We start from the raw sequence: 27,990 nt of genomic DNA, 5'->3' as shown, positions 1-27,990 counted from the left end.
TAATTCTAATAAAATGATTCTGCTGCCCACCCCTCCAGCCCTGGCCTTTCCCTTACAGTTTTTCAATGCATATTTAGAGAAGAGATTCCAGTCCACTTTAGCTATTGTGAATATATAGCTAGCAGCTATTCTGGATTAAACTCCATATGCAACTTTTTAAAAAAGCCATCAAATTTTAGTGACTTTAAAAAAATTGTATAGCTTGCTTAGATACTATCTCTAGTTAAAACAGATAAACTCCTTTAACTCGGGGCGGGGGGGGGGGGTATTTCTCTTGAGAATATTCCTATAAAATCCCATAGGGGTTAAAGTAAAATATGTCTGGCAAAGCAAACACCTGCAGTGCAAACCCGTATAAAGGATTTATCCTCCCTTCTCTATCTGCCACCCTGAGGCTCTTTGCACCACCTTTCCATATATTTCCCTATTCGGGAAAGATGCCCGCTGCGTTGGCAAGGAGCTGGAGGCTGCACGTTCCCTCATAGCCAAGCGATTGACTACATTCCCCAGCGTCCCCCGCGGCACGTCTACGGCGGTCCAAGAGTCCGGGTTCAGCAACGTAGCCTCATTTAGCCACGCTTTTGCAAATCGAAGGAAACTGCAGATTGGAGACCGTCGTTGTTTCAATTTCCCAAAGCAGGAATCCGGGCAGAACTCCAAAAGGGGGCTCGGAGGGATTCCCGTGTGTAAACTAGTTTGCAACTATGGACACTTCTGGAAAAGTAAGAAGAAAATAGTTTATCTTTCATATAAAAGAAGTCGTCTAAAAGCGGATCCTTTAAGACTGCGCCCTGCCCCGCCCCGCCCCCACTGCACGCTTACTAAGGAGCAAGCGCCGTTAAACTCAGTGAGACTTACTGCCGAGTAAGCGTACTTAGGCTTGTGCTACACGGTTCCTGGTCATACAAGCATTTGGAGCTCAGATGGCTGCCCGACTGCGATTGTCATGCAGGGAGGGAAAGATTAGCTGCTTTAAGCGCTGCATTTGATTGTAAAATAGTTTGCATTTAGCCCGCTGTGTGTGTGGAGTTGTATACATAACAGTTAAGGCTGCCAATCCTATACGTATCTACTGAGAAGTAAGTTCCATTAGGGTGCGATCTGTGCATGTTTAGACAGAAAAAAAGGTCCTACAACTCCCAGCATTCCCCAGCCAGCTGTGCTGGCTGGGGAATGCTGGGAGTTGTAGGACCTTTTTTTTCTGTCTAAACATGCACAGATCGCACCCTAGAATCATAGAATCATAGAATAGTAGGGTTGGAAGGGGCCTACAAGGCCATCGAGTCCAGCCCCCTGCTCAGTGCAGGAATCCAAGTCAGAGCATCGAATGCTCTGTCAGAGCATCGAACCCTAAAGAACGTAAGAAGAGCCCTGCTGGATCAGACCAAGGGTCCAGCTAGTCCGAGATTCTGTTCACACAGTGGCCAACCGGCTGCCCACGGGAAACCCACAAGCAGGACAGTTGCAACAACACCCTCCCACCCATGCTCTCCAGCAACTGGTGTACATAGGAATACTGCCTCTTGATGCTGGAGGTACCATTTAGCCATCAGGACTAGTAGCCACTGATAGCCTTCTCCTCCATTAATTTGTCCAATCCGAATTCCGTGGGGCTTACTCCCAGGTAAGTGGCTGTACTATACTACTGGGTATACGACTGCAGCCTCAGGAACACGACTGCTGGTGTCTGGTCTGGGAATGTTGTTGGGGAAATTGAGACTGGCTGACTGCAAATTAATTGTATTATAGAGCACAAGTTGAAAGGTTTATCCAGAATCATTGTTGGCTTTGAAGGATTATTATTATTATTATTAATTATTATTCTACGCAATTTGATAGTGATGATGATTGTGATTGTGCCTGGACAATTATTATTAGGTCCGCACAATGTATTTATTCTTATTGGGCCTGCACAATTTGTGACCCACCAAGTTGAACAAGCCATAATATAAGTCTGGTGAGTCTGGTTTGATTCTGCGGTTCACAGATGGTGCCAGACTGATCTACATTGAAAGGGTTACATTTCTGAGCCTCTCATCATGTAATCCTGTTTCTCACAAATGTTCCATGGGGTTTATTTCCAGGTAACTAATTCTGGAGGTGACGGACTCGACCTTGGGGGAGCTGGGGGTGGCGACGGCCAACAGGAAGCTCTGGCATGGGCTGGTCCATGAAGTCATGAAGAGTCGGAAGCGACTGACCGAATAAACAACAACAATAAAAATGTAATTAAAATTGCAGCCTCAATTTCTCTGCAGCATCAGTGCTTGGGATGCTGTACACTGAAACACCTTCCTTGATATGATAGAAGTGCACTTGAGATGTTTCGGAACAGCAATCATAGGCTGCAATCTTCAAAGCATTTACTTTGCCATAGCTACACGCCCAGTGATGTGGGATTGTGTTCATAAATTACAGCTAGACTGCAATCCAAAGCACGTTAACTAGGAATTAAGGCTGCAATCCTGTACACCAAAGGTGCAGAACCAAAGACCTGAGGGCCACAATCTGGCTCTCTGGGTTTCCCCAGGTGGCCATGCCCTGCCCCGCCCCCCGCTGCTTGTTTCCCAGCTTTTTTTTTTTGCAGTTTTCTCCTTTCTAAAACTGCCCCCTTTGCTCTAGGCCCCACCTACCCCTGGAATGCACCCTCCCAAAGTTTCTCTGTAATAGTATTCCACCCTCAGGCAGAAAGAGGTTGTGCAAACTTGCTATACACACTTAGCTGGGACTAAGTCCTACTGAACTCAGTGGGGCTTACTTCTGAGTAATGTAAAGCAGTGGTCCCCAACCTTTTTACCACCAGAGACCGGTCTTGTGGAAGACAATTTTTCCATAGACCGGGGCAGGGGGGATTCGCTGGCAGACTTCCGGCCGCTGGGACGCAAATGGCATCTGCATAGCTGATGCCATTTGCATCCCTATTCTGTGCAGTAATCGGCAACATAAGATTTACATAGCCTATTACTTGAAGAACAGGGACGCAAATGGCGTCCGCTATGCGGATGCCACTTGTGTCCCAGCAGCCGGAAGTTCGCCAGCAGCCGGAGCCGGCTGGCCGCTCTGCGAACTGTCCACAGAGCGGAGCCGGCCAGGGCCAGCAAGGATTCGGGGGGGGGGGAACGGATTGCCTCCCCCCCGCAGACCCCCACAGACCCAAGGTGAGGGGGTTTTGCACACCCCTGCGGCCCAGTTGCCAACAGGCCACGGACCAGTACCGGTCCGCAGCCCGGGGGTTGGGGACCCCTGATGTGTTGTTGTTCAGTCGTTAAGTCGTGTCCGACTCTTCGTGACCCCACGGACCATAGCACACCAGGCCTTCCTGTCCTCCGCTCTCTCCCGGAGTGTGCTCAAGTTCATATTCATTGCATCGGTGATGCTATCTAGCCATCTCATCCTCTGCCGTCCCCTTCTCCTTTTGCCTTCAATCTTTCCCAGCATCAGGGTCTTTTCCAGGGAGTTTTCTCTTCGCATTAGGTGGCCAACATATTTGAGCTTCAGTATCTGTCCTTCCAATTAGCACTCAGGGTTGGTTTCCTTTAGGATGGACTGATTTGACCTCCTTGCAGTCCAGGGGACTTGTTCCAGCACCACAGTTCGAACGCATCAGTTCTTCGGCGCTCAGCCTTCCTCATAGTTCAGCTCTCACAGCCATACGTTGCTACTGGGAAAACCATAGCTTTGATTATACAGACCTTTGTTGGCAAGGTGATGTCTCTGCTTCTTACCATGCTGTCTAGGTTTGCCATAGTTTTCCTCCCAAGGAGCAAGCGTCTTTTAATTTCATGGTTACGGTCACTGTCTGCGGTGATCTTGGAGCCCAAGAAAATAAAATCTGTCACTGCTTCCATTTCTTCCCCTTCTATATGCCAGGAAGTGATGGGGCCAGATGCCATGATATTCATTTTTTTAATGTTGAGTTTCAGACCAGTTTCTGCACTCTCCACTTTCACCCTCAACAAGAGGCACTTTAGATCCTCTTCGCTTTCTGCCATTAGGGTGCTATCATCTGCGTCTCTGAGGTTGTTGATAATTCTCCCAGCAATCTTAATTCCAACCTGTGATTCATCCAACCCGGCGTTTCTCATGATGTACTCTGCATATAAGTTAAATAAGCAGGGCAACAATATACAGCCTTGTCGTACTCCTTTCCCAATTTTGAACCAATCGGTTGTTCCATGTCCGGTTCTTATTATTGCTTCTTGACCCTCGTACAGGTTTCTCAGGAGACAGGTAAGGTGGTCTGGTACTCCCATCTCTTTCAGAATTTGCCAGTTTATTGTGATCCATGCAGTCAAAGGTTTTAGTGTAGTCAATGAAGCAGAAATTGACGTTTTTCTGGAATTCTCTTGCTTTCTCCATGATCCAGCGAAAGTTGGCGATTTGATCTCTAGTTCCTCTGCCTCTTCGGAACCCAGCTTGTAGTTCCAGTAGTTCTCGGTTCACATACTGCTGAAGCCTAGCTTGTAGGATTTTGAGCATCACCTTGCTGGCATGTGAAATGAGCGCAATTGTACGGTAGTTTGAACACTCTTTGGCATTGCCCTTCTTTGGAATTGGAATATAAACTGACTTTTTCCAGTCTTGTGGCCACTGTTGAGTGTTCCAAATTGGTTGGCATATTGAGTGCAGCACTTTAACAGCATCATCTTTTAGGATTTTAAATAGCTCAGCTGGAATACGGTCATCTGCGCTAGCTTTGTTGTTAGTACTGCTTCCTAAGGCCCACTTGACTTCACTGTCTAGGATGTCCGGCTCAAGTTCAGTGACTGCACTATCATGGCTATCAGGGACATTCAGATCTTTCCTGTATAGTTCTTCTGTGTATTCTTTCCACCTCTTCTTAATCTCCTCTGCTTCTGTTAGGACCCTGCCTTCTTTGTCCTTTATCATGCCCGTCTTTGCACAAAACGTTCCCTTGAGATCTCCAATTTTCTTGAAAAGATCTCTAGTCTTTCCCATTCTATTGTTTTCCTCGATTTCTTTACATTGTTCATTTAAGAAGGCCTTGTCTCTCCTTGCTATTCTCTGGAATACTGCATTCAGTTGGATATATCTTCCCCTTTCTCCCTTGCTTTTCGCTTCCCTTCTTCCCTCAGCTACTTGTAAAGCCTCATCAGACAGCCACTTGGCTTTCTTGCATTTCTTTTTATTTGGGATGGATTTCGTTGCTGCCTCCTGAACAGTGTTACAGACCTCTGTCCATAGTTCCTCAGGCACTCTGTCTATCAGGTCTAATCCCTGAAATCTATTCCTCACCTCCACTGTATATTCATAAGGGATATGATTTAGGTCATACCTGAATGGTTTAGTGGTTTTCCCTACATTCTTCAATTTAAACCGAAATGTTGCAATAAGAAGCTCATGATCTGAGCCACAGTCAGCTCCAGGTCTTGTTTTTACTGACTGTCTAGAGCTCCTCCATCTTTGGCTGCAAAAAGGACATAATCAATCTGATTTCGATATTGACCATCTGGTGATGTCCATGTGTAGAGTCGCCTCTTGTGCTGTTGGAAAAGCGTGTTTGCTATGATCAGCGTGTTCTCTTGGCAAAACTCTATTAGCCTTTGACCTGCTTCATTTTGTACACCAAGGCCATGCTTGCCTGTTATCCCGGTGATTTCTTGACTTCCTACTTTGGCATTCCAATCCCCTATGATGAAGAGGACATCTTTTTTTGCTGTTAGGTCTAGAAGGTGTTGTAGGTCTTCATACAACCGATCAACCTCACCTTCTTCGGCCTCAGTGGTTGGGGCATAGACTTGAATTACTGTGATGTTGAATGGTTTGCCTTGGATTCGTACTGAGATCATTCTATCGTTTTCGAGATTGTACCCCAGTACTGCTTTTCCCACCCTTTTATTGACTATGAGTGCTACTCCATTTCTTCTAAGGGATTCTTGCCCACAGTTGTAGATATGATGGTCACCTGAATTAAATTCGCCCATGCTTGTCCATTTTAGTTCGCTGATTCTCAAGATGTCGATGTTCAATCTTGCCATCTCATGTTTGACCACCTCCAGCTTACCTTGATTCATTGATCTGACATTCCAGGTTCCGAAACAATATTGTTCTTTACAGCATCGGATGTTCTTTTCACCACCAGACACATCCACAGCTGAGTGTCCTTTTGGCTTTGGCCCAGCCGCTTCACTCTTTCTGGCGCTACTTGGAAATTCCCTCTGCTCTTCCCCAGTAGTATATTGGACACCTTCCGACCTGAGGGGCTCATCTTCCGGGGTCATCTCTTTTAGCCTTGTGATACGTTCCATGGGGTTTTCTTGGCAAGAATACTGGAGTGGGTTGCCATTTCCTTCTCCAGTGGACCACATTTTGTCAGAACTCTCCACCATGACCTGTCCATCTTGGGTGGCCCTGCACGGCATAGCTTATGGCTTTACTGAGTTATGCAAGTCCCTTCGCCACAACAAGGCAGTGATCCATGAAGGAGACCCTGATGTATAGGACTGCATTATAAGTCACCCACTGATCTGCCTTGAAGTAAACGCAAGTATACTCAGACTGGAAACGGCTTCAGGAAGGACAGTGTTGTTAGCGTGTAAATGTCTAATGGGGCAGCCTTATTGCAGCCTGTCGCACGACTAGATTCTTGGTGTAGCCCAGTGGTACAGCACATGCTTTACATGCGGAAGATCTTGGGCCCAATTCTGACATTTCCAGGTAAGGCTCAGAAGACTCTTATCTGAAACTCTGGAGAGTCGCTGTCAGTCAGTGTAGACAAGTGGAGGTTGGTTGCTCCAATGTCAGTGGGGTGATGCATCTGCCCCAGGTTTTAGTCAGAAACAGTCAGAACTCTAAAGGAGCTATCGGATAGCTCCTTTAGAGTTCTGACTGTTTCTGACTAAAACCCGGAGCAGATGCATTGCCCCACTGACATCAGAGCCACCAGCCTCCACTGGCATAGACGATACTGCATTAGATGGGTCAATAGTCTGACAGCATAAAGCAGCTTCCTGTGTTTCTTTCTCATGTGGCAAAGAAATGCATATTTTTGCCTCAGATCTCTCTCTGAGGAAATGTAATTCTTTAATAAATAAAAAATGATCTGTTTTCCCTTTCACTTGCTACTGGTGTAGTGGGTAAGATTCCAGGTATGCTGCAGCTTGCATCTTTACCTTGGTGCAAGAGTTCTTTCTGGCCTTCACAGCAGACCATAGGATTTGACTGAACATCCTGTTCTTCATTTGTTTTTGTTTCTACAGATTATAAAATGCAAGGCTGCTGTTGCCTGGGAAATAGGCAAACCACTTTCCATTGAAGAGGTAGAAGTTGCCCCACCAAAGTCTCGTGAAGTTCGTGTGAAGGTAGACACATACACTTTTAATATGTGTGCGTGCAACTTTCTCTGTGGTCTTGACCTCACCTTTTGTTGTCTCTCACAGATAATAGCCACGGGGATATGTGGGACAGATGACCATGTTCTGACAGGTTCTTTCCCTAAAGTAGAATATCCTGTTATTCCTGGGCATGAAGGAGCTGGAATTGTAGAGAGCATTGGTGAGGGAGTGACTGGTGTGAAACCAGGTACGTGGAACATAAGACCCAATATTTTAAAATGTGTTTTAATAGCTTTGAAAGTGTCATGGGTACCCAGCATCATTGGACAATAATTGTAGTATTTATTAAATAATAAAATTGGTTTTAATGTTTTATGAATGATCTATTTTAGGGCAGAGTCCTATCCAGATGCAGAGGCTGACTGTCATCCTAGGAAGAGCGGGAGGAGCACAGAGGCAGTCTTTGCTTCTGCGCTTTTCGCTCTTTGCGTTTTGGCTAGACGGATATTTTTGCCCGTCTAGCTTGGGCTCTGTAGAGGGAGAGGAAAGGAGGCCAGAGAGGGCTGGGGATATCTTGTATCCCTGCTTCCCTAGTCCTCTCCCCACTCACCCACAAAACCGCCCCTTTCCCTCCTCTCCAAGGTTATTTTGTGACCTTGGAGAGGAAGCTGGTGTGGTTCTCTCTGTGCCAGCTGCAAGGGGGAGGGGGCAGGGAGCTTGGACTCCTGGGTCCAAGGCCAGAGCCCTGTCTCTAACCTCGGATCCAGGAATCCGAGCTGTCCCATGACCGCCCAGATGCTGTCTAGGGGCCATAGGATTGCTCTCCCCATGTATTTTTGTAACCCGCTTTAGAGTTATTTTTTGAATATAGTAAGCAATATATAGATCTAATAAACAATAATAACAATAATAGAACAATGCACAATTTTGGTATGTTTTTGCTTGTATAAAAGTGTTTCTGCCCCAGCACCTGTTGTTGCATTTCAGTTCATCCCTAATGACCCTAGTACTAAAATGTGAATCTTTCTGAAAACATAGGTGCTTCTTCTTGTCTGGATTGTGGTATCTTTTTATGTCTGTCTGTCTGTCTATCTATACATACACACGTTTTAAGCATCATTGAGCAATTGTGTGTGTGTGTGTGTGTGTGTGTGTGTGTGAAAGGGAGAGACACAGAGAGAGAGAATGTATGGATATGTGCAATGTCAGTTTAAAGCTGTGTTCCCTAACCTGGTGCCCTCCAGATGTTTTGGATGACATCTCTTATTATCCCCTGCTAGCATGGCTCATGGTCAGGCATGATGGGATTTGTAGTCTGAAAACATCTGGAGGGCAAGTGGTTGGGGAAGGCTGGTTTAAAGGGATCTGCTAGTCTACTACCCGGGTCTACAAAATTCTACTTTTCTATATGTAGGAAGTTTTCTATGCAGAGAAGACTGCTCTACCCTGAAAGATGTGTGCAGAGAAACAACATGTCAGGGAGAAGGTTAGGCTGAACACATCTCCTTGACACGTTTGTTTTCTGTGTGCAGTAAGTTTAGTTTAGATGGGGAGGGATTTAAACATGTAAACCAGGAGCGCTGAATCTCTTTCAGCCCAAAGGGTCAAATTCCATTTTGGAAAAGCTCCTGGGGGCTGCATTCCAATGGTGGACAGAGCAAAAGGGGCAGGACTGTAATACCCAAAATACCAGCTTATTTCAGTTTAAAGCTCTTACTGGTGGGAACTAAGCCGTTGTTGTTGTTGTTGTTGTTCAGTCGTGTCCGACTCTTCGTGACCCCATGGACCAGAGCACGCCAGGCCTTCCTGTCCTGCGCTCTCTCCCGGAGCGTGCTCAAGTCCATATTCATTGCATCGGTGATGCTATCTAGCCATCTCATCCTCTGCCGTCCCCTTCTCCTTTTGCCTTCAGTCTTTCCCAGCATCAGGGTCTTTTCCAGGGAGTTTTCTCTCCGCATTAGATGGCCAAAATATTGGAGCTTCAGCTTCAGTATCTGTCCTTCCAATGAGCACTCAGGGTTGATTTCCTTTAGGATGGACTGATTTGACCTCCTTGCAGTCCAGGGGACTCGTAAGAGTCTTCTCCAGCACCACAGTTCGAAAGCATTGATTCTTCGGTGCTCAGCCTTCCGTATAGTCGAGCTCTCACAGCCATACGTTGCTACTGGGAAAACCATGGCTTTGATTAGACGGACCTTTGTTGGCAAGGTGATATCTCTGCTTCTTACTATGCTGTCTAGCTGTGCCATAGCTTTCCTCCCAAGGAGCAAGCGTCTTTTAATTTCATGGCTACAGTCACCGTCTGCGGTGATCTTGGAGCCCAAGAAAATACAATCTGTCACTGCTTCCATTTCTTCCCCTTCCATATGCCAAGAAGTGATGGGGCCAGATACCATGATCTTTGTTTTTTTAATGTTGCGTTTCAAACCAGCTTTTGCACTCTCCTCTTTCACCCTCAACAAGAGGCTCTTTAGATCCTCTTCGCTTTCTGCCATTAGGGTGCTATCATCTGCGTATCTGAGGTTGTTGATAATTCTCCTGGCAATCTTAATTCCAACCTGTGATTCATCCAACCCGGCGTTTCTCATGATGTACTCTGCATATACGTTAAATAAGCAGGGCGACAATATGCCTTGTTGTACTCCTTTCCCAATTTTGAACCAATCAGTTGTTCCATGTCTGGTTCTTACTGTTGCTTCTTGACCCTTGTACAGGTTTCTCAGGAGACAGGTAAGGTGGTCTGGTACCCCCATCTCTTTCAGAATTTGCCACAGTTTGTTGTCATCCACACAATCAAAAGCTTTAATGTAGTCAATGAAGCAGAAATAGACATTTTTCTGGAATTCTCTTGCTTTCTCCATGATCCAGCGAAAGTTGGCGATTTGATCTCTAGTTCCTCTGCCTCTTTAGAACCCAGCTTGTACTTCCAGTAGTTCTCGGTTCGCATACTGCTGAAGCCTAGCTTGTAGGATTTTGAGCATCACCTTGCTGGCATGTGAAATGAGCGCAATTGTACAGTAGTTTGAACACTCTTTTGCATTGCCCTTCTTTGGAATTGGAATGTAAACTGACCTTTTCCAGTCTTGCGGCCACTGTTGAGTGTTCCAAATTGGTTGGCATATTGAGTGCAGCACTTTAACAGCATCATCTTTTAGGATTTTAAATAGCTCAGCTGGAATACGGTCATCTGCACTAGCTTTGTTGTTAGTAATGCTTCCTAAGGCCCACTTGACTTCACTGTCTAGGATGTCCGGCTCAAGTTCAGTGACCGCACTATCATGGCTATCAGGGACATTAAGATCTTTCCTGTATAGTTCTTCTGTGTATTCTTTCCACCTCTTCTTAATCTCCTCTGCTTCTGTTAGGTCCCTGCCTTCTTTGTCCTTTATCATGCCCTTTTTTGCACAAAACGTTCCCTTGAGATCTCCGATTTTCTTGAAAAGATCTCTAGTCTTTCCAATTCTTTTGTTTTCCTCGATTTCTTTGCATTGTTCATTTAAGAAGGCCTTCTTGTCCCTCCTTGCTATTCTCTGGAACTCTGCATTCAATTGGGTATATCTTCCCCTTTCTCCCTTGGTTTTCGCTTCCCTTCTTTCCTCAGCCACTTGTAAAGCCTCATCAGACAGCCACTTGGCTTTCTTGCATTTCTTTTTCTTTGGGATGGATTTCGTTGCTGCCTCCTGAACCATGTTACGGACCTCCGTCCATAGTTCCTCAGGCACTCTGTCTATCAGGTCTAATCCCTGAAATCTATTCCTCACCTCCACTGTATATTCATAAGGGATATGATTTAGGTCATACCTGAATGGTTTAGTGGTTTTCCCTACATTCTTCAATTTAAACCGAAATGTTGCAATAAGAAGCTCATGATCTGAGCCACAGTCAGCTCCAGGTCTTGTTTTTACTGACTGTATAGAGCTTCTCCATCTTTGGCTGACAAGTACATAATCAATCTGATTTCAGTATTGACCATCTGATGATGTCCATGTGTAGAGTCGCCTCTTGTGCTGTTGGAAAAGCGTGTTTGCTATGATCAGCGTGTTCTCTTGGCAAAACTCTATTAGCCTTTGTCCTGCTTCATTTTGTACACCAAGGCCATGCTTGCCTGTTATCCCGGTGATTTCTTGACTTCCTACTTTGGCATTCCAATCCCCTATGATGAAGAGGACATCTTTTTTTGGTGTTAGTTCTAGAAGGTGTTGTAGGTCTTCATAGAACCGATCAACCTCAGCTTCTTCGGCCTCAGTGGTTGGGACATAGACTTGAATTACTGTGATGTTGAATGGTTTGCCTTGGATTTGTACTGAGATCATTCTATCGTTTTTGAGATTGTACCCCAGTACTGCTTTTCCCACCCTTTTATTGACTATGAGTGCTACTCCATTTCTTCTAAGGGATTCTTGCCCACAGTTGTAGATATGATGGTCACCTGAATTAAATTCGCCCATGCTTGTCCATTTTAGTTTGCTGATTCCCAAGATGTCGATGTTCAATCTTGCCATCTCATGTTTGACCACCTCCAGCTTACCTTGATTCATTGATCTTACATTCCAGGTTCCTAAACAGTATTGTTCTTTACAGCATCGGATGTTCTTTTCACCACCAGACACATCCACAGCTGAGTGTCCTTTTGGCTTTGGCCCAGCCGCTTCACTCTTTCTGGCGCTACTTGGAAATACCCTCTGCTCTTCCCCAGTAGTATATTGGACACCTTCTGACCTGAGGGGCTCATCTTCCGGGGTCATCTCTTTTAGCCTTGTGATACGTTCCATGGGGTTTTCTTGGCAAGAATACTGGAGTGGGTTGCCATTTCCTTCTCCAGTGGACCACATTTTGTCAGAACTCTCCGCCATGACTTGTCGGTCTTGGGTGGTCCTGCACGCCATAGCTTATGACTTCACTGAGTTACACAAGCCCCTTTGCCACAACAAGGCAGTGATCCATGAAGGGGAACTAAGCCTTAGGAGAGGCATTTCGACCTTTTGGAATGGGGAAAAAACTGCACGAAACCCGGGAAGCCGTGAAACAAAGGGTGATCTGGGGAAAGGGAGCGAAGTCTGGGGAAAGGGGGCCTAGCCATTTGGAGAGCCCCAGGGGGCTTGATTGAGACCTGAGGTGGGCCAGATTTTGCCCACAGGCCTAAGGTTCAACACCCCTGATATAAACCCTCCACCTGCAGCCTGATGTTAAACAGCCCAGGAAAGGTTCTACCATTTTATTCTGAGGAGTGCTTAATAACAGCCTCTTTCTTTGCTGTGCTGTGGTGGACAGCAGACTGGAGCATTAGCAGTGGAAGGCCTATTCAGGCATATTTCTGTGTGAGAAAATAGTTTTTGTTTGTTTTATATATTTATTCCTGGCAGGATTTTTTGTCCTGGGGGACTTTTGCTTTAGTGAAAGAATCTTGTGGTGATGAAGGGACCCATCTTGTTGATCACAGCTTTCTGCTTCTTGACTCACACCATTTACTTAGCTTTTCCCCCCAAGACTCAGCAAGTTGCAATCTTAATTATTGTAGGTGTATTCAGAAGGCTGTTTCACCATTCTAAAACTATCAGGGAAACGTCCATTTGTGGTTTCTTTGCCTTATAACCCCCCCCCCCCCCACACACACACACACAGACTTTTCTGTTGTTTTTATTTTCTTTTTCATTTTATTTCTAGGAGACAAAGTCATCCCTCTTTGTCTGCCTCAGTGTGGAGAATGCAGCTCATGTTTAAAATCTAACACCAACTGTTGCCTGAAAACCCAGTGAGTTTGTTTGGAAATTTCTCTTTTATTTCTCTTGACTATTGGCATTGTGCAGTGCTGTTTTTTTTGTTATTGAACCCCAGATCTCTCTGAAATAGCCTCTGTGAACCACAAAACCTGATGCCAGACAAAACCAGCCGATTCACCTGCAAAGGGAAGCAAGTTCACCACTTCCTTTGGATCAGCACTTTCTCGGAATATACAGTCATGCCTGACTCTACCATTGTTAAAATTGATGCTGCTGCCCCACTGGATAAAGTCTGCCTTTTTGGCTGTGGATTTTCCACTGGTTATGGGGCTGCCCTCAATACAGCCCAGGTGAGGAGTCACGTATACTATCAGTTGCAGTGGGCAGCGGGCAGGGATCTACTTTGTTTTTATTTTTTACTAGAACCCTGAGATCCACAACCAGATTCTGGTACAAAAGACATACAGCAACCCTATTCAGGTGTTATTGAAAAGGGTACACATACCAAGTGAATGGTGATGGGGTCATGCCAGGTAACCTCACCCCTGCTGTCATACGCACCATATAGCTCCACCCCTAGGCATTATTACGCATGACTTTTAGCCAATCTAAATGTTACTCAGTTTGCACTGATCTCATTAGGGAGAATGAGATACATACCAACATGAGCATTTATAGTTAATGCTCCTTGTGCATAATGTTTCTTGAAGGAATCATACGCATGTACTAAAGGCAAGCAAAAACAGTCCTAAATACCTAGCTAATCCCTAAGCATTGCAATCACACTTACATCCATGCTGCTTAGGGTGGCCAGCCCATATGCACCTGCGTTGAAGGATGGGGCATGGAGAAGCAAGCTGCGTCTGTACAAGCTCGTCCCATTGGTTGCAGGTGGAGGCTCCTCAAAGTTTTCTCCTCTGAGACTCTATTTTCTACTCTCTTGCTTCTGCCTCTATGCCCCTCTGGATGGCTGCAGAAAGGTCAACACCTTCTTGTGGTCTTGCATTGATTGCATCCTTGCGGTCTCTTCTACCTTGGTCCGCACCCATTAGCTCGTTAACAGCCTGCCTCACCCCTCGTCCAGGCACTGCTCACGCGGTGAACGTGTAGTTTTAGTTCTTTGTTCTTGCTGCTTGTTCATGCCTAGGGGTGCCTTGCTGTTTCTGAATGTTCCATATAGCTGGGGATTGCATTGTGCCAATACGCCTCAGAGCCTGTAGACCTTGCAACCATTCTTTCTTGTTTATTAGCTTCTTTCCTGCTTTTTCACCCTTCATGGTTTGTTTTCAGCCATTTCACACTCGTTCCTCCGATTCATTCTTTAAAAACAGGCTAACTATGCTGCTTAATTTGACACAAGCTGTAGGCCTCAAGCCTAACAGGGACTAGATTATATGTGACATATATCTGCATCTGTAGGACAAATGCCTGCAGCGGGGCGGCCTTTGCACATACAGCTGTACACGTGGAGGATCCCACATGAATCGGAACCCTGCACGATCAGGGTTCCGAATCATGTGGAACTGTACATGTGAAGGTCTCCCTGCTGCAGGCTTTCACACTGTACATGTGGATGCCCAGGGGCAGAGCTGCATGGTGCCTGTGATGTCAGGGGCAGGGCTTGACAGTGCGGTCCCGCCCCTGCTGTCATGGCAAATTTACCCTTTTTAAAAACACCTGAATAGGGCTTTAGAATGAAAGACTTCTGTGTACGAGAACTAAACACAGCTCATAGTCCTTACACACACACACACACACACACACACACTTCCCATCCTTTCTCCAATTTAGTGCGGGCATGGAGAGGAGTTATTTTGTTGTAGCTATTGTTGAACAATTGGGAGTCAGAAATTCTTGCCACTCTACAGCAAATCATCTAGAGATCTACTGACAGATTCAGACTACCTTCTGCCCAGCCCTGCATTCGTGTTATTTAGTCAACGTGTCAAATTATGCATAACTGGAGCACTTCTTCTCCGACCTACAACATCACACATTCTGTAGCTGGGATTAATCCTGTCCCCTTCTCTCCCTGGCTCTGTAGGTCATGCCTGGTTCCACCTGCGCTGTCTTTGGTTTGGGAGGAGTCGGTCTCTCCGTGGTCATGGGATGCAAAACGGCAGGGGCTTCCCGGATCATTGGGATTGACATTAACAAAGAAAAATTTGTGAAGGCAAAAGAACTGGGAGCCACAGAATGCCTGAACCCCCAGGATTACAAGAAGCCCATTCAGGAGGTGCTGGTTGAAAGGACTGGTCACGGTGTCGACTATGCCTTTGAGGTCGTTGGATGTTTGGATACATTGGTATGTGCTGCATTTAATTTCAGTAATTTCTGACTCTACCCTTCGATTTGATACCAGACTGAAGGTGTACAGCGTTTCATATTTTCCTGAAAAACAACATGTGGTAGAGCAGTCATTGTCACATTTTCTGCCTTTCAGGCAACTCTTTCCCCCATCAACTGGACTGTCAAACAACCCCTACATCAGGCATGGGGAACTTCCAGGCCCTAGGCGTTCACCATCTGGCCTGCCAGCATCTAGCCCAGGCCTCACCCCCTCCTCCCCAGGCAGGAAAAATCTGTTAATCTCCTATCCGCAGCTGACTGGAGATAAGAGCTTTGCCCTTATGAAAATCTGTTATCTCTGATCAGATATAAGCTTTTTCCTGCTCAGCCCCTGCCTGTGTTGCATGTAGGCTTTTTCAAAAGCCTCGGGGGGCATTTTTGGGAGGGTGTGTGTGTTGTTTGTGTGTTCTGTATAAAAATGGATGGGTGTATATGAATGTGTGTGTACTCTGTGTGTGTGTGAATGGGGTCTGGACCCCATGCCAGCTGTGGAGTGGCCCCGCCCACTGCTGGCATGTGGCCATGGATGTGCTTGGCCAGAACCCCCTCGGCCTTTTGGGCCCCCTGCATGTTGTCAGAGTTCAAACACACAGGTCAGGGCTCATACACAGTTCCGTCAGGACACTGGTGTGGCCCAGTGAGCTGTGCTGATGTCCTGCAAAAACAGAGGTTTCATGTGGCAAGGGAAGAGCAGTAGTGGTTGGTAATGTGTTGTTCAGAGATGTTAGCCTGCCAGTACGGCCCTTCGTATTGACTGGTCTTCCCCAGCCTGGTGCCCTCCAGATGTTTTGGACTTCAACTCCCATCAAACCCAGCCAGAATGGCCAGTGGACAGGAATGTTGGGAGTTGTAGTGCAAAACTGTTGGAGGGCACCAGGTTGAGAAAGGCTGCTCTTAATGAATCTCTGATGAACTTTCCAGGAATGCCAGAAATACTTGGAATGTTATGGACTGTTTCAGATTTAACACCAAGCTGTGGTTCAGTGCCACACAAATGACCCTTTAAGGACCCCCTGGCTTGTGTGTCCCCCCCCTGCACATTCTGATTCCCACTCTCCCTGGTTTGTCACAAATTCTAGTTTGTGGTTTCTTCCAAATGATGGCAAGCGGATGGCTTTTGCTTGCCCTGCAAACCAGGACTGGAAACAGTGGGTTGAACCTGTTTTCAATTTGGTTAGCATGCAAAGCGAGGAGGAGGAGGGAGGGCACGAAGCACATGAGCCCAAGACCCTTAAAGGCTCATGCACGTGTGGTTTGGAGTTACATCTGAACCAGCCCAGCGTGATTCTCTTTAGCAGTGGTTTCCAAGAGTCAAGGTGTGCATAGCTCAGAAAGTATTTTATTGCTGCATTTGTAGTGTGTGTGTGTGTGTGTGTGTGTGTGTGTAGGGGAGTCATTTTGTTCTTGCTATTGTTAAGCAATTGAGAGTCAGCAAACCTTGCTGATCTACTGCAGATTACCCACAGATCTACCTTGTGCCCATCCCTGCTCTAAAGAACAGTGTGTGGCAACTTTCCCCAACCTGGTAATCTCCAAATGTTTCGGAATTCAACTCCATGCCGATGGTTAGGAATGTGGGGAGTTGGAGCCCAAAATATCTGGAGAGCACCGGGTTGGAGGAGGCTGGCTTGCGGGGTGGGTTAGATTGAGCAGAGCCGGCGTCAAAGGCAGGCATGGTTGGGCATCTGCCGAGGGCCCTCACCCCAGCGTGGGCCCACTGACAGGAGCCCCCTGGACTTCCTCCTCCTCTTCACCATTGCAACCGGCTTGTTTACCTGACTCTCACTCTGGCCAGACAACAGGGGTGGTGAGAAGGAGGAGCAGGAGATGCCCTGCCTGCTCGCTCGCTCGCTGTCTCTCTGCCTGCCAAGCAGTGATGAGAAAGAGGACAAGGAGCAAGAGCAGCTGGTGACCATGGTAGTGAAAAGGTAGACCCATTGAGGGAGGGGCCCATGGAGGGGGCCTAGGGCCCTTCAGAGATCTGAAGCTGGCACTGTGGCTGAGTAGCAGTGACTTACCCAATGCCGGGCTATGAGCTTCATAGCTGATTGTGGAGAGCGACCTGAGCGTATATCCAGTATTGCTTAGCAACTGTCTTCCAATGTACAATCCATTTCTCCTGGCGAACCTTGAAACTGGCTTAAAATCAGATAGTGTTCGCCAAGGATTGCCACGCAAGTACTTGTCGAATTAGTTTATTTGGCAGCAAGCCATAACATTTCCAAAGCAACGTCCTTCAGGATAAATGTGCTTCAGGCTATGTCAGCTGTGTGGCATGGTGCCGACGGGGCCTACCGCATCATTGGAGCTGTGCAGCTCCTGTGCTGTGGATGCTGAACGACCCAGATATACGGGGGCGAGTTAGTGCACAGTTTTGCTGCAGTGCAGGAGCTCAGCAAGCGCTGTCGCCGCCACGAGCAACGGCGCCCGGCAGAGAGGGATGCGGTTGCTCTCGGTGGCGGCGGCACGAAGCACGGCTTCTCTCTCCCATCCCCTCTCCTGTTGCAACTGCGGGCAGGATGGGAAGTGATTGGGAAGAAAGAGAGGGAAGAGAGGAGAGGAGCAAAAAGGCGTCATGCTGTCACTCACTGCCCACCCCACACCCACCGCAAACCGCGCTGTCACCCCAAGGTATGGTTAGACAGCACGCCCTGCTGTGGTGAAGCTGCAGCAGCTAAAAAATTCGGAGGCAAACGACACCTTGGAAATCTGCATTTTCCGGGTGGAAACCATGGAAGACTGCGAGGTGGCGACTGCATTGTCTAATCAAAAGGACCTCCACTCGCACCGGGCCCAGAGTAAAAGGCACGTCTAGATGTGCCCTTGGTCAGACAGAAGCTTCCTGCAGGCTTTGAGCGATGCATGGAGGATGCAAAATGGATACACTAAAAAAGTAGGAATTGTTTGGGGAAGCTTGTAGCTCAGTTTTTGCGGTGCAGACTACATAGCCTGGTCTAGGACAACAGAGCCAGTGTGGGAGGATGTTGTGGCTGCAGGCAGGCTGCAGAATCCTGGATGTACACCAGATGCACCTTTGTTACTCTTCAGAACTGTAGCTCAATGCATCTTTAGTGAAATAAATTGTCACCGCTCCTTTGTGTGTTAGCAACCTGTTTAACGTATAATTTCCTACTTCACTTAGACTGCTGCTCTGGCATCCTGCCATAGAGGCTGTGGAGTCTGCGTGATGGTTGGCGTGCCTCCTTTAGGCTCTCAACTCTCCTTCGATCCTATGCTGCTTTTTACTGGACGCACCTTGAAAGGGAGTTTCATAGGAGGTACGATGATGTGCCAAGGATAAGTGGATACTTTAGTCTGTGCACCTTTCCTGATTTCTTTGACACATTTGATGTCACATCTGGTTTGGCCCTGACTTGGATTCCTGCATTGAGCAGGGGGTTGGACTCGATGGCCTTGTAGGCCCCTTCTAACCCTACTATTCTATGATTCTATGATTAGCATGAGAATATTTTCAGGCTTACTTCATTCAACTCTGTGGCCATTGCTACATGAGGCATTTATCTTGTGCTCGTGACTGGTCACTCACAGGAGTTGGCAGGTCCTGTACACGATGTCGTTATCCTCCAGGGCACTTCTTGCTCTTTGCAACCTTTATCGTGTTTTTTTTCATGATGACGAAAGTCCAGCATTTTCCCTCCTCCCGCTATGAACAACAGGAAATCTGTGGTGTACTGATCAAATGGTGCTTCATTGCAGCAATATCACAGCGCTAACTAGTTGCTTTATAATGAAACATATAGAACTTGCCCAGAAAGAAAAGAAAAAACCACATAGAAAGGAGCCGCTTGTAATCCCACAAAGAATCTGGAAGCAGAAGCCCCAGTAAAGTTTTGGGATTTTAGCTTCATGTAGAGAAGCCCTGTGTCCTTGACCCAAAACATCCATGTGCACTCAGATGCACACATGCATCACTTGTATGCCAGTCAATCCCATATCATCTTAAAAGAGAGAACATACCCCAACTGCTGCCTGCATTGAAATGAACGGGGAAGCTTTTGCAGGCCGTTGGTCTCTGTATGTGCCCATCTTTAGCCTGTGTATCTGTAAGCATTCCTGGATATGCAGCAGGGTGTTCAGGTTATGGAGTTGCCAGAACCAAATTGCCAAACCAATGTCCTTGCCGGCTGACTGCAGCTGCCTGGCAGCAATAGCTCACTGCCTGATAAGCCGGGTCGTAAACCTGTCCAAGGCTAGAAACGGAGGAGGCTAGAGCAGGGGGCTTTACCAGTTTGACAAATGCAAGACAGTGTGGCAGAGAGAGGCCCTTTTTCCAGTCCAAGGTCTAAACACGGGGATTCAGGAACAAGGCTGAGGTTCAGGTTTGGGGTTGAGGAGGGGCTGACGAGAGCCGGGGCGTGGAAACGACATTGTTCTCCAGCATTCTTGCCCCCACCTGCTTCCTGCTTTTAACGGCAGCGTCCTGGAGCAGCTGCTTCCAGTTGGGCCTCTGGCCTCTGGGAGCCTCTGTGCCTTAAACGGACAGAGGATGGCCTCTGTTGCCCTTTGACATGACGCTGCCTTCGCTGTGCTGGGGTCAGTGGAACTTTGACTCCTCTGAGGAAGCTGCAGATGGGCACTGCTTCTCCATGGGGGGGGGGCAGGCTCCTTCTGCGCTGGTCCCTTCCCCTGGGTCTGGAGCCTGCCATTCCCCTTTGCCTTCGGAGGAGTCCGAGGGAGGCATGACTCATGGGTGCAGAGCCTCATGCCCGGGTCCAGTGGAGGCTGGTGGCCCCTATGTCAGTGGGGCAGTGAATCCACTCCCGGAGCAGATTCACTGCCCTATTGACATCAGAGCCACCAGCCTCCACTGCCCAGGTCACAATCCAGCTGTCTGGGTTTCCCCAGACAGCCATGCCCTTTCCCCTGACCACCTTTAAGCTACAATAGGCTGGCATTTTCGGATTTCTTGCCCTGCCCATTGGTTCTGCCCCCTTCGCCTTTGGCCACACCCACCACTGGGATGCAGGCCCTGAAAGGTGCTCTGAAAGGGCCCTTGGGCAGAAAGAGGTTCGACTCCCCTGCCCTATATCTACAAAGCGACGCTTAAGAAAGAATGAGAAGTGTATGTGTTTAGCAACCCACATGCTTTCCAACTGTCATCTTGCCCTACCTTTGGTCATACAAAAGACGAGACTTAATAAATCCCACAAGCCTTGTGTTGGGGGCAGTTTTGTGACATGGAAAAAATGCTCCCAGAGAACAGACTTGACAACAGCGTTCTGTGAGTTGTGGTGGTTGGTGTGTTTGTTTTTCCAGGCTGGAAGATGAAAGATTCTATCCCTCAGTTGGTGTCCAGTTACATGGAGGGCAAATTTAAACCAGAAGCTTTAATAACCCACACTTTGCCATTCAGCCAGATCAGGGAAGGGTTTGATTTGCTTCACACTGGAAGGAGGTAAGATGTTTGACTTGTTGGGACTTGCTTTTAATAAGGGCAGCTTCAGCACAGAATCCAGTACATCAGTACACAGTAGGACAGTTTTTAATGCTTTGACAACGCGAGGGTTTTACTGAGATCAAAGGGACTTGCCAAGAGATTAAGGGATTGGCACCAGTGTTGCAGCCACATGGATGCCAGCCCTCCGTGGCACCCAGCTACCAAGTGAGATGAGCTTTACTGCATCACTGAAATCCTGATTGGGTGGTAAAAGGTGGCCTGACTGCTCTGCTAAAAACAAGCCTGAAGAGCAGTCATGTTTCCCAACTAGAGATCCCCCTCCCATAATTCCAGGGTTGCCAGCAACATCTGTCAGGAATATCTTCAACAAGAATGCCATGGTACGAGGGTCCAAAAACTGCTTCATAGCTTTTTCTGCAAAACAACTCACAAAGTTAACCTTTCTGTTTCTCATTCAGCATTCGTATTGTCTTGATGTTTTAAGTTGATGAGGTTATGAAGCAACTCAAGATGCCTTCAACCTGGAACTTCTCATGAAGAATGCTCTCTTCCTTGGCTGGTTTTTTTGTATAACTCTGTATAAACTCTGTATAAACAGTGCTGGCAAAAGACTTGATTTTTTTCATACTTTAAAAAAAAAGAAAATTGTATAAACAGCGTGGTTTACAATATGGAATGCTGGTTTTACTGGGCTCAAGATTCTTAGAAATTCCAAGTCATGCTCTCAGTTCTAAGTCATGCAGAAAGAGTACAGTGTACGTTTTTTGAGTTCCCAAAACTGAGTAAAACCAGTCAATAGAAATCTGTGCTTGGACAAAAAGATTTCATTGTCTTGGGGGAATCCTGAATTGCAGTTGCTTAATCTAACAGTGGTAGAATCAGACATGTTTGGTTGATTGCATTACACCTTTCTGGCACATGGTAAGTAGAGCTTCAGCTTTTGGGTGGTACAGAAATGTAATAAGTAAAATTTCAAACCATCCACACCTCCCTGCTTCCTCCTTAGGATTTAACATAAGCCACTCTACATTTTAAACAACCCAAAGCATTCATTCCTTCGAGAGAGAGTGCTGGATCTCAAGGCTGTCTTTTCTGATGCCTGCATCAGACAGGAATGGGGAACCTCCGGCCAGTGGGGCAAGCCCTGAAGCCCTGCCTCCTCTGAGGAGGGGACAGGAGTGACTGCAGCAGACTTGAGGAGTACTCCTCCAGGCTGCAGTTCAGCCCACCTCAGTTTTCCCTCACTTTACTCAAGTTCCCCAGCATTGGCACAGAACATAGAAGGCGTGCTTGCCCTAAGGTGGGATAAGCTACATTGGGGGGTGCAGGAACCACTCCCCTCCTCCCCCCCAGACCCTCCCGAGCCGCACTCCTGGCAAACCACTACAGAGGGTTAGAAGTGACGAATTTAGCTTGTATTCAAGCTAAATTTGTCACTTTGAATCCTCTAGTGGTTTGCCACCAACATTTAGCCGCAAAGGGCTGACTTTGATTTTTTGACACCGATTTTGGTGGCGTGGCAATGTTTAACTTCAGAGCCTACAGCAAGCAGGTTCTAACACCCCGGTGGGTAACCAAGCTAATCAAAACAGACAAATATCTGTTGAAAAGTTGAGAAAATTGAAAGTTGGCATTTATTTTAGAAAATTACAAAATTAAAAGGAAGTGGTGGCATGGTGGTTATACGAGCATTAAAAACTTTGTGATAACAGGGAGAGAGAATGCAACAAACAATGAGATTAATTAAAAGATTGCAATTGCCAAAGCTGGTACTATGCATTTAACTAGCAAGATAACAACTTGAGCTTCTAACGTTATGACATCTCCTATTTATCCTACTGCGGTTTACTCCTCCTCCTCCTCTTGCAGTTTAAACGTAAACGTAAACATGCTAAACAATTGTTCACTCTTCCTTTTGCCTCCTCCTGCACATTACTTGAATATAGCAGCTAAGCTAAAGCATTACTGTAGTTCCACTAGGCATGTGAAGGGTTGAAGGTGAAAGTGAAAATCAAAGACATGAAAATAATTCTAAGTTCTATCTTCTAAAATAGTTCTAAGTTCTGAAGTCTACGAGTCCAAGGGGACCCATAGTTACCCAAAGCCTTGGGTCTGGTGGCAAGGCAAACAGAATGAAGCGAAACAGCAGCCCACATGAGTCCTCACTACCTATGCTTTTTTTTAACTTGTTCTGGTCAAAGGTGAGAGGCCCATGATCCCTGGGCAAGACCTTGAAGTTTTGATTCTGTGCTAATTGATGTTATCTCACTAACCGAGACTCTAATTAAGACTCTCACAGGACTGGCTTTGAAGAAGGTGGGGCGGGGGGGAATGCAGCTTCTTAACAAGCAGCTTCACAGAGCGTGTTCAAGGCTGCGATGTGTTGGCAGAGTGTGTGAGTGAAATGAACGAAAGAACTGAGCATGCTCCGATGGGGGAAAAATAGGAGAGGAAAAAAGCTGTTCGACATCTCATGGTGTACACGTGCTGATGAGTGAATGTCAGGGTAAGAACATCTGAGCATGCTCAGTTCTTCTGTTCATTTCACTCATCCGCTCTGCCGGCACACCATGAAGCCACTTGTAAAGACAGCTGCATCCCCCTGCCCCTTTCTTCAAAGCCAGTCCTGCAAAATCTTAGAGCCTTAGGCCACATCTACATGGCACCGATTCCATTGTTTGCTTGGTAGGAGCTGCGCAGTATCCGCGCTGCAAATTAACAACTGGGGCAGTAGATGGGAGGGTTAAAGCAGGCTTCCCAAGCCAGGAAGAGCAGAGAGCGCAGAGCTGGGGAGGAGGGTGCGTGACTAGCACATAGGACTTGCTTGCGTGTAGACGTTCATAACAAACCGTGCATACACATTTCGCAGGCAGGCAGCCTCTGCCTCTGGAGATTGGGGAGGAGGAGAGACTATGTGCAAGTAGCATATAGTCTATTAACTGCCCAATCAACGGGCTCCCAGCCCCCCCAAACACAGGCTCAATTAAGTGCTTCTTTCAGCAAATTTCAGAAAATAAGTGGGTGGGGGAGAAGGTTTAAACCTTCCTAACCCATGCATGATGGTCCCAATCCAGATTGTGGCATGCTTACTTGCAGTGGTTCAGCTAGGTTTGGATCTTGGTCCAAAGCACAGAGCTGTGTGTGTGTGTGTGTGTGTGTGTGTGTGTGAAGATGACAACCCAAAGAATGGCAGGTCAGCAGGATGGTGCTATGATTTAAGTGACTTTAACATGCAAAACTGCACATGCTCAAGAGTTGTTTTTAAATTGGGGTTGGCAAACAGTTTTGTTGTTGCTCTTGTAATGTATCAGGAATGCAGAAGCAGTTTTAAAGCATGGGATGAGTGACACATCATCTCAAAGCATCAGGCAGAAAGAAAAGACAGCTAGTTAGTAATACTTAGTATTTAGAGAGAGTTTTTTTCCCTAAGTTCCTAAAGTGTTTCATATCCTCTTTACAACATCCCTGCATTGTAGGCCACTGATGGCAGGGGGACTGAGGTTGAAACATAGAGGCCTGCCAAAGGCACCCAGTGACTTTGTGAAGACATTTGAACGCAGGGCTCCTTGGCTCACAGTGTATGCTCTTAACTAGTGCTGCAACATGTAATTGATTAATCAGATTAATTCATTTTTAAAAAATTGACCAAAATGTACAACTGAGTAATTGGGCAGCACATTAAAAAAAATACAAGTAGCTATAAAATCTATGGGTGGAAAGTGTTATCTTAGAAAAGGAACAATACCTGCTACAACATATGCTGGTATCATTACTACTTTTTGCTTCATAACTACTGTTTTAGTCATATGTTGATGCAATGGAGTAATTAAACTAAAACCGATACAGTGAATCAACCATGATGTCTTGGATCAGGCAGTAACCTACTACAAATACACCACACCATGCATCACCATTCTATTCTAGTTAACAATTCAGTTTTAGTTATATAAATTAAAAATGCATTACATAAAATACAGTAGTATCCTATTGGTGAAAAAGAATTCGACTCCACAATTTTCTTCAACCATTTTTAAAAAAAAATTATGAACATCCATTGTTTAAAAACTGAGCATTTCATTTTTATGTCCACAGGACATTTCTCCTCCATATTGTTTTCAACATATCTGTCTCCTCTCCAGCAAAGTACAAACCAACTAAATTAACGTATCAGCCATGACCCACCTCTCACTGAGGTCATACTGTATCAATTTGCAGTCGATCCTATTTCAGCATGCAAAAAACCATTTTGTACAGCAATTGCCAGTAACAACAAAATCTTAATGTCTTGCTGGGATGGGCAGTGGACATGTAATTTAGGGGCCCAGTCAATCAGGGCATTCCAGTATGTCTTCTTGGATGTTTAGGAATAAGCTTGCTCCTAACCAGACCCAGCACTTTGGGCAGCTGCCTCAGGACCCCAATGATGCCCACTGGTGTCTGCTGTAAACTCCCCGCACCAAGTGTCCAGGTCTGGGGGAAGTCGTTTTAAATTTCCCATAATGCCATCAGCATAGTATCACTGCAAGGCATTGTGGGACATTGAAAATGGAGGCTGGTAGTCATCCAGTGCTGCCGCCAGGGAAGCCCATGGCTGGGAGACCATCAGAAGGAGCTCTGTTGAGTGTCCTGTCAAACATATAGTTGGTTCTGGTCTGTCCTTTACATGTTTACTGTAGGAAACTACTACTTAGTATGTGTTTGCCAGGGCAAACAACGACTGCTGTGTAAAAGATGAGGTGGGCCCAACAGCTATTCTTCAAGGACATGCAGTGGAATTTCACTCTCCCAATTTTGACTTTAAAAGACTCTCTACACCTTGCTTTATGCCTCTGGAAAATCTTTATCCCCCCTAGCACTTGTGTAAATGCACTGTGTGGGATTATGCTCCATGTTTTCATAAATCATTTGAGCAAGTGATAATGAATCAGAGTGATTCTTTTTAGTATGTACAAGTCCCAAATTAGAAAATCTGTAACTGAGCCATGTGTTTTTTCTTTCTTTTCTTTTTATCCTGCTTCTAGCTCTTAATAGAACTTGACTTTGGATGGCTGCTCAAGGGGGGGGGGGATCCATTTGAGCTAAATACTTGGGAGGCAGTACAGAACTTTATACTGCAGCTACAAATGGGTCCTCCCCTTCCTCAGCTGACCTATCGTAGATTAAACATTGTATGTGTTGTACAGGAAGGAGGGAAAAGTCTGTGTTGTCGCCAGAGCCAAAGTGATCGGCAAGAGGGAAAGTCCTTTGTAGAGGAGTTTGGATAGACTTAAAGCAGGAATCCCAACACACATGGCGACTGCAGGGAAGGTAAGGAAGAGCATTCTTATGGCTCTAAATCTGTCTGAACAGCACATGTCAAAAATTTCCATGTGTGCAGATATTAGATCACTTCCAAGAGAAAAGAACTACTGTTAAGTGCTGAAAACTGCCCATTGCCTAGGGAACTGTGAGTTTTACTGGTGCAGATTTTACTTCGTTCTGCAAAAGATGGAGCTGTAAAGATTTATCCCCTGCTTGTGGTTTCAAAAAGGGAACCTGCTTGAGGGAAGGAAGGAGAATAAAGGCAGTACTTTTCAGACAAAGCTTGAGAGCTGATGTTGTATAGTGTGTAAGAGTTAGAATGGTACACCCAGAGATCCTGGGTTCAAATTTTACCTCGGCCAAGAAGTGATTAGGTTGCCTTATGCAAATCCGTATTTTCATGCTCCACCTACAAAGATGTGCATAATAATACTGACCTAACTTACAGGGTTGTTATAAGGGTTACCGTGTACAGCACTTTGAACACTAGTCTAAAGCAGGGGTGGCAACGTCTAATGGTCCAAATTCCCTGTATACCTAGTTTAACAGCAAACTGGCAGCTTTTTTGCAGCTGCCAAATTTGACAGCACATTGCCCACCCCTGGTCTAAAGCATAATGCAGTTGCATATGAATATTATTATGCCATGTGTCAGTGGCCTGTCCTAGAGGTCCTGTTAACAAAAATTCAGATAGGAGAGAAAAAAAGAACAGTGATGGCAGGATTTGGAAATGGGGGTATCACAACCAGATAAATTACCATAAGATTCAGTATATGGAGGCTGGGTGATTTTAGACCTTGGATTTAATATTCTAATGGGGGTCCTCCTTTAGATGGCCAAAGGGTATTACTTCAGCTGTGAAGCACACAATTAACATTTCCCCACCCCCATTCCAGGCTTTACAACTGCTTCTACGTTCCTTCCCGATACATCAGAATGAAAACAAGACAGCAAACCGAAACTGTTTACCAACCGTAATTTTCAAAAAGAGAGAAAGGAGGAATACTCTGAGCATGTGCAGTTTCACATTTTTAATTTGCTTAAACCATTGCACCATCATGACTACAGAAATAAAACGGAGTTATTTCTGCTGTCCGGATGCTAAACATGGGAACAAGCATCATTTTGTCATGGAAAAGTATAATATATTTTTAAAATAGAAATAACAAAATGAGTGTCTGTAACCATGTATATGCCCGCTGGGCTGCCAAGTGACTATAAAATGTTTTAAAAATAAGAAAGGACGGGACAGTGACTGGCATTCGCCCCAGTGGGCCCCAGCATGCCGATGCTGGCCTAAATGGTGACCCCTGGCTTTTTTGCCACTGTCCCATCACCTGTCACTCTCGGGCCTACAGGACCAAATCCAGACATAGTGATTTCATTCAAAGCATCTAGTGTAGGGTGGTTGTGTGTCCTTCTTTACAGAGGGCAGTCCTCTGTTTGAAGGTATCTTATATTTGTAGGGCTTTCTAGGCCAAATCTTTTTTAAAGATAAAGAAGCATAAGGAAGGAGAGCAGAGGAGGGGCCTTGAAGTTGACCATCAGGAGTTAGCATCCAAACAACAGCAGATTGAGCAGGCACAGGGGTCAACTGGTCACAGTCTCCCCACTATGGTCAGCTGTGTTCTTTTTAAATTATAGTAATTCTTTCCCGATGTGTGTGTGTGTGTGTGTGTGTGTGTATGCAAATAGGTGTCCTCTTTTGTCCTCTTTTTTGGCAAAGCCTAAGTGGCCGCCCTCTGGTGATGTAAGGATATGACCATGCACAACGTTCTCCATCATACAAAACAGGTAAGTAACTGAATCTTGGAGCAGCTTTGCACATTAACTAAGTGTGCGGAGGGGAAGCGCAGGTGCTGCATTCCTCTTTTGGTGCTTCCAGCATAATGTACAAAAAGCAGAC

General features: G+C 46.1%; 2 protein-coding genes across 4 annotated transcripts in view; both read left to right on the top strand.

Moving 5' to 3' along the window:
* Positions 1-534: 534 nt before the first annotated feature.
* Positions 535-22,545, top strand: LOC146343740 (alcohol dehydrogenase 1-like). The gene is made up of 9 exons (XM_084855698.1): positions 535-722; positions 7,221-7,322; positions 7,401-7,542; positions 12,960-13,047; positions 13,146-13,365; positions 15,060-15,320; positions 18,507-18,642; positions 20,642-20,780; positions 21,242-22,545. The coding sequence occupies exons 1-9, from the start codon at positions 705-707 to the stop codon at positions 21,264-21,266; spliced, it is 1,131 nt and encodes a 376-aa protein (XP_084711824.1). The 5' UTR covers positions 535-704; the 3' UTR covers positions 21,267-22,545.
* A 3,449-nt stretch (positions 22,546-25,994) lies between these two features.
* The window catches only part of LOC146343739 (alcohol dehydrogenase 1-like), a 35,633-nt gene continuing 33,637 nt past the window's right edge, over positions 25,995-27,990 (top strand). Inside the window, exons 1-2 of one of the 3 annotated variants that reach the window (XM_084855699.1) lie at positions 25,995-26,090; positions 27,811-27,878. In XM_084855699.1, the coding sequence (XP_084711825.1) occupies positions 27,843-27,878 (36 nt within the window). In that variant the 5' untranslated portion in view covers positions 25,995-26,090; positions 27,811-27,842. Of the gene's footprint in view, positions 26,091-27,779; positions 27,879-27,990 lie in introns of all 3 variants that reach the window. The other 2 variants (XM_084855700.1, XM_084855701.1) reach the window with 2 other exon arrangements.

This window comes from Heloderma suspectum, chromosome 5 (assembly GCF_057233095.1).
Source record: "Heloderma suspectum isolate Gila_16-S chromosome 5, 16-S_ref, whole genome shotgun sequence".
Lineage (NCBI taxonomy): Eukaryota > Metazoa > Chordata > Lepidosauria > Squamata > Helodermatidae > Heloderma > Heloderma suspectum.
The sequence above is the reverse complement of the archived record's forward strand: the minus strand, read 5'-3'. Positions and strand labels throughout refer to the sequence as shown.

Coding starts and splice junctions, on each gene's coding strand:
- LOC146343740 (XM_084855698.1), top strand. Junction 7,323..7,400: donor CTCGTGAAGTTCGTGTGAAG/GTAGACACATAC, acceptor TGTCTCTCACAG/ATAATAGCCACGGGGATATG. Junction 13,366..15,059: donor CTGCCCTCAATACAGCCCAG/GTGAGGAGTCAC, acceptor CTGGCTCTGTAG/GTCATGCCTGGTTCCACCTG.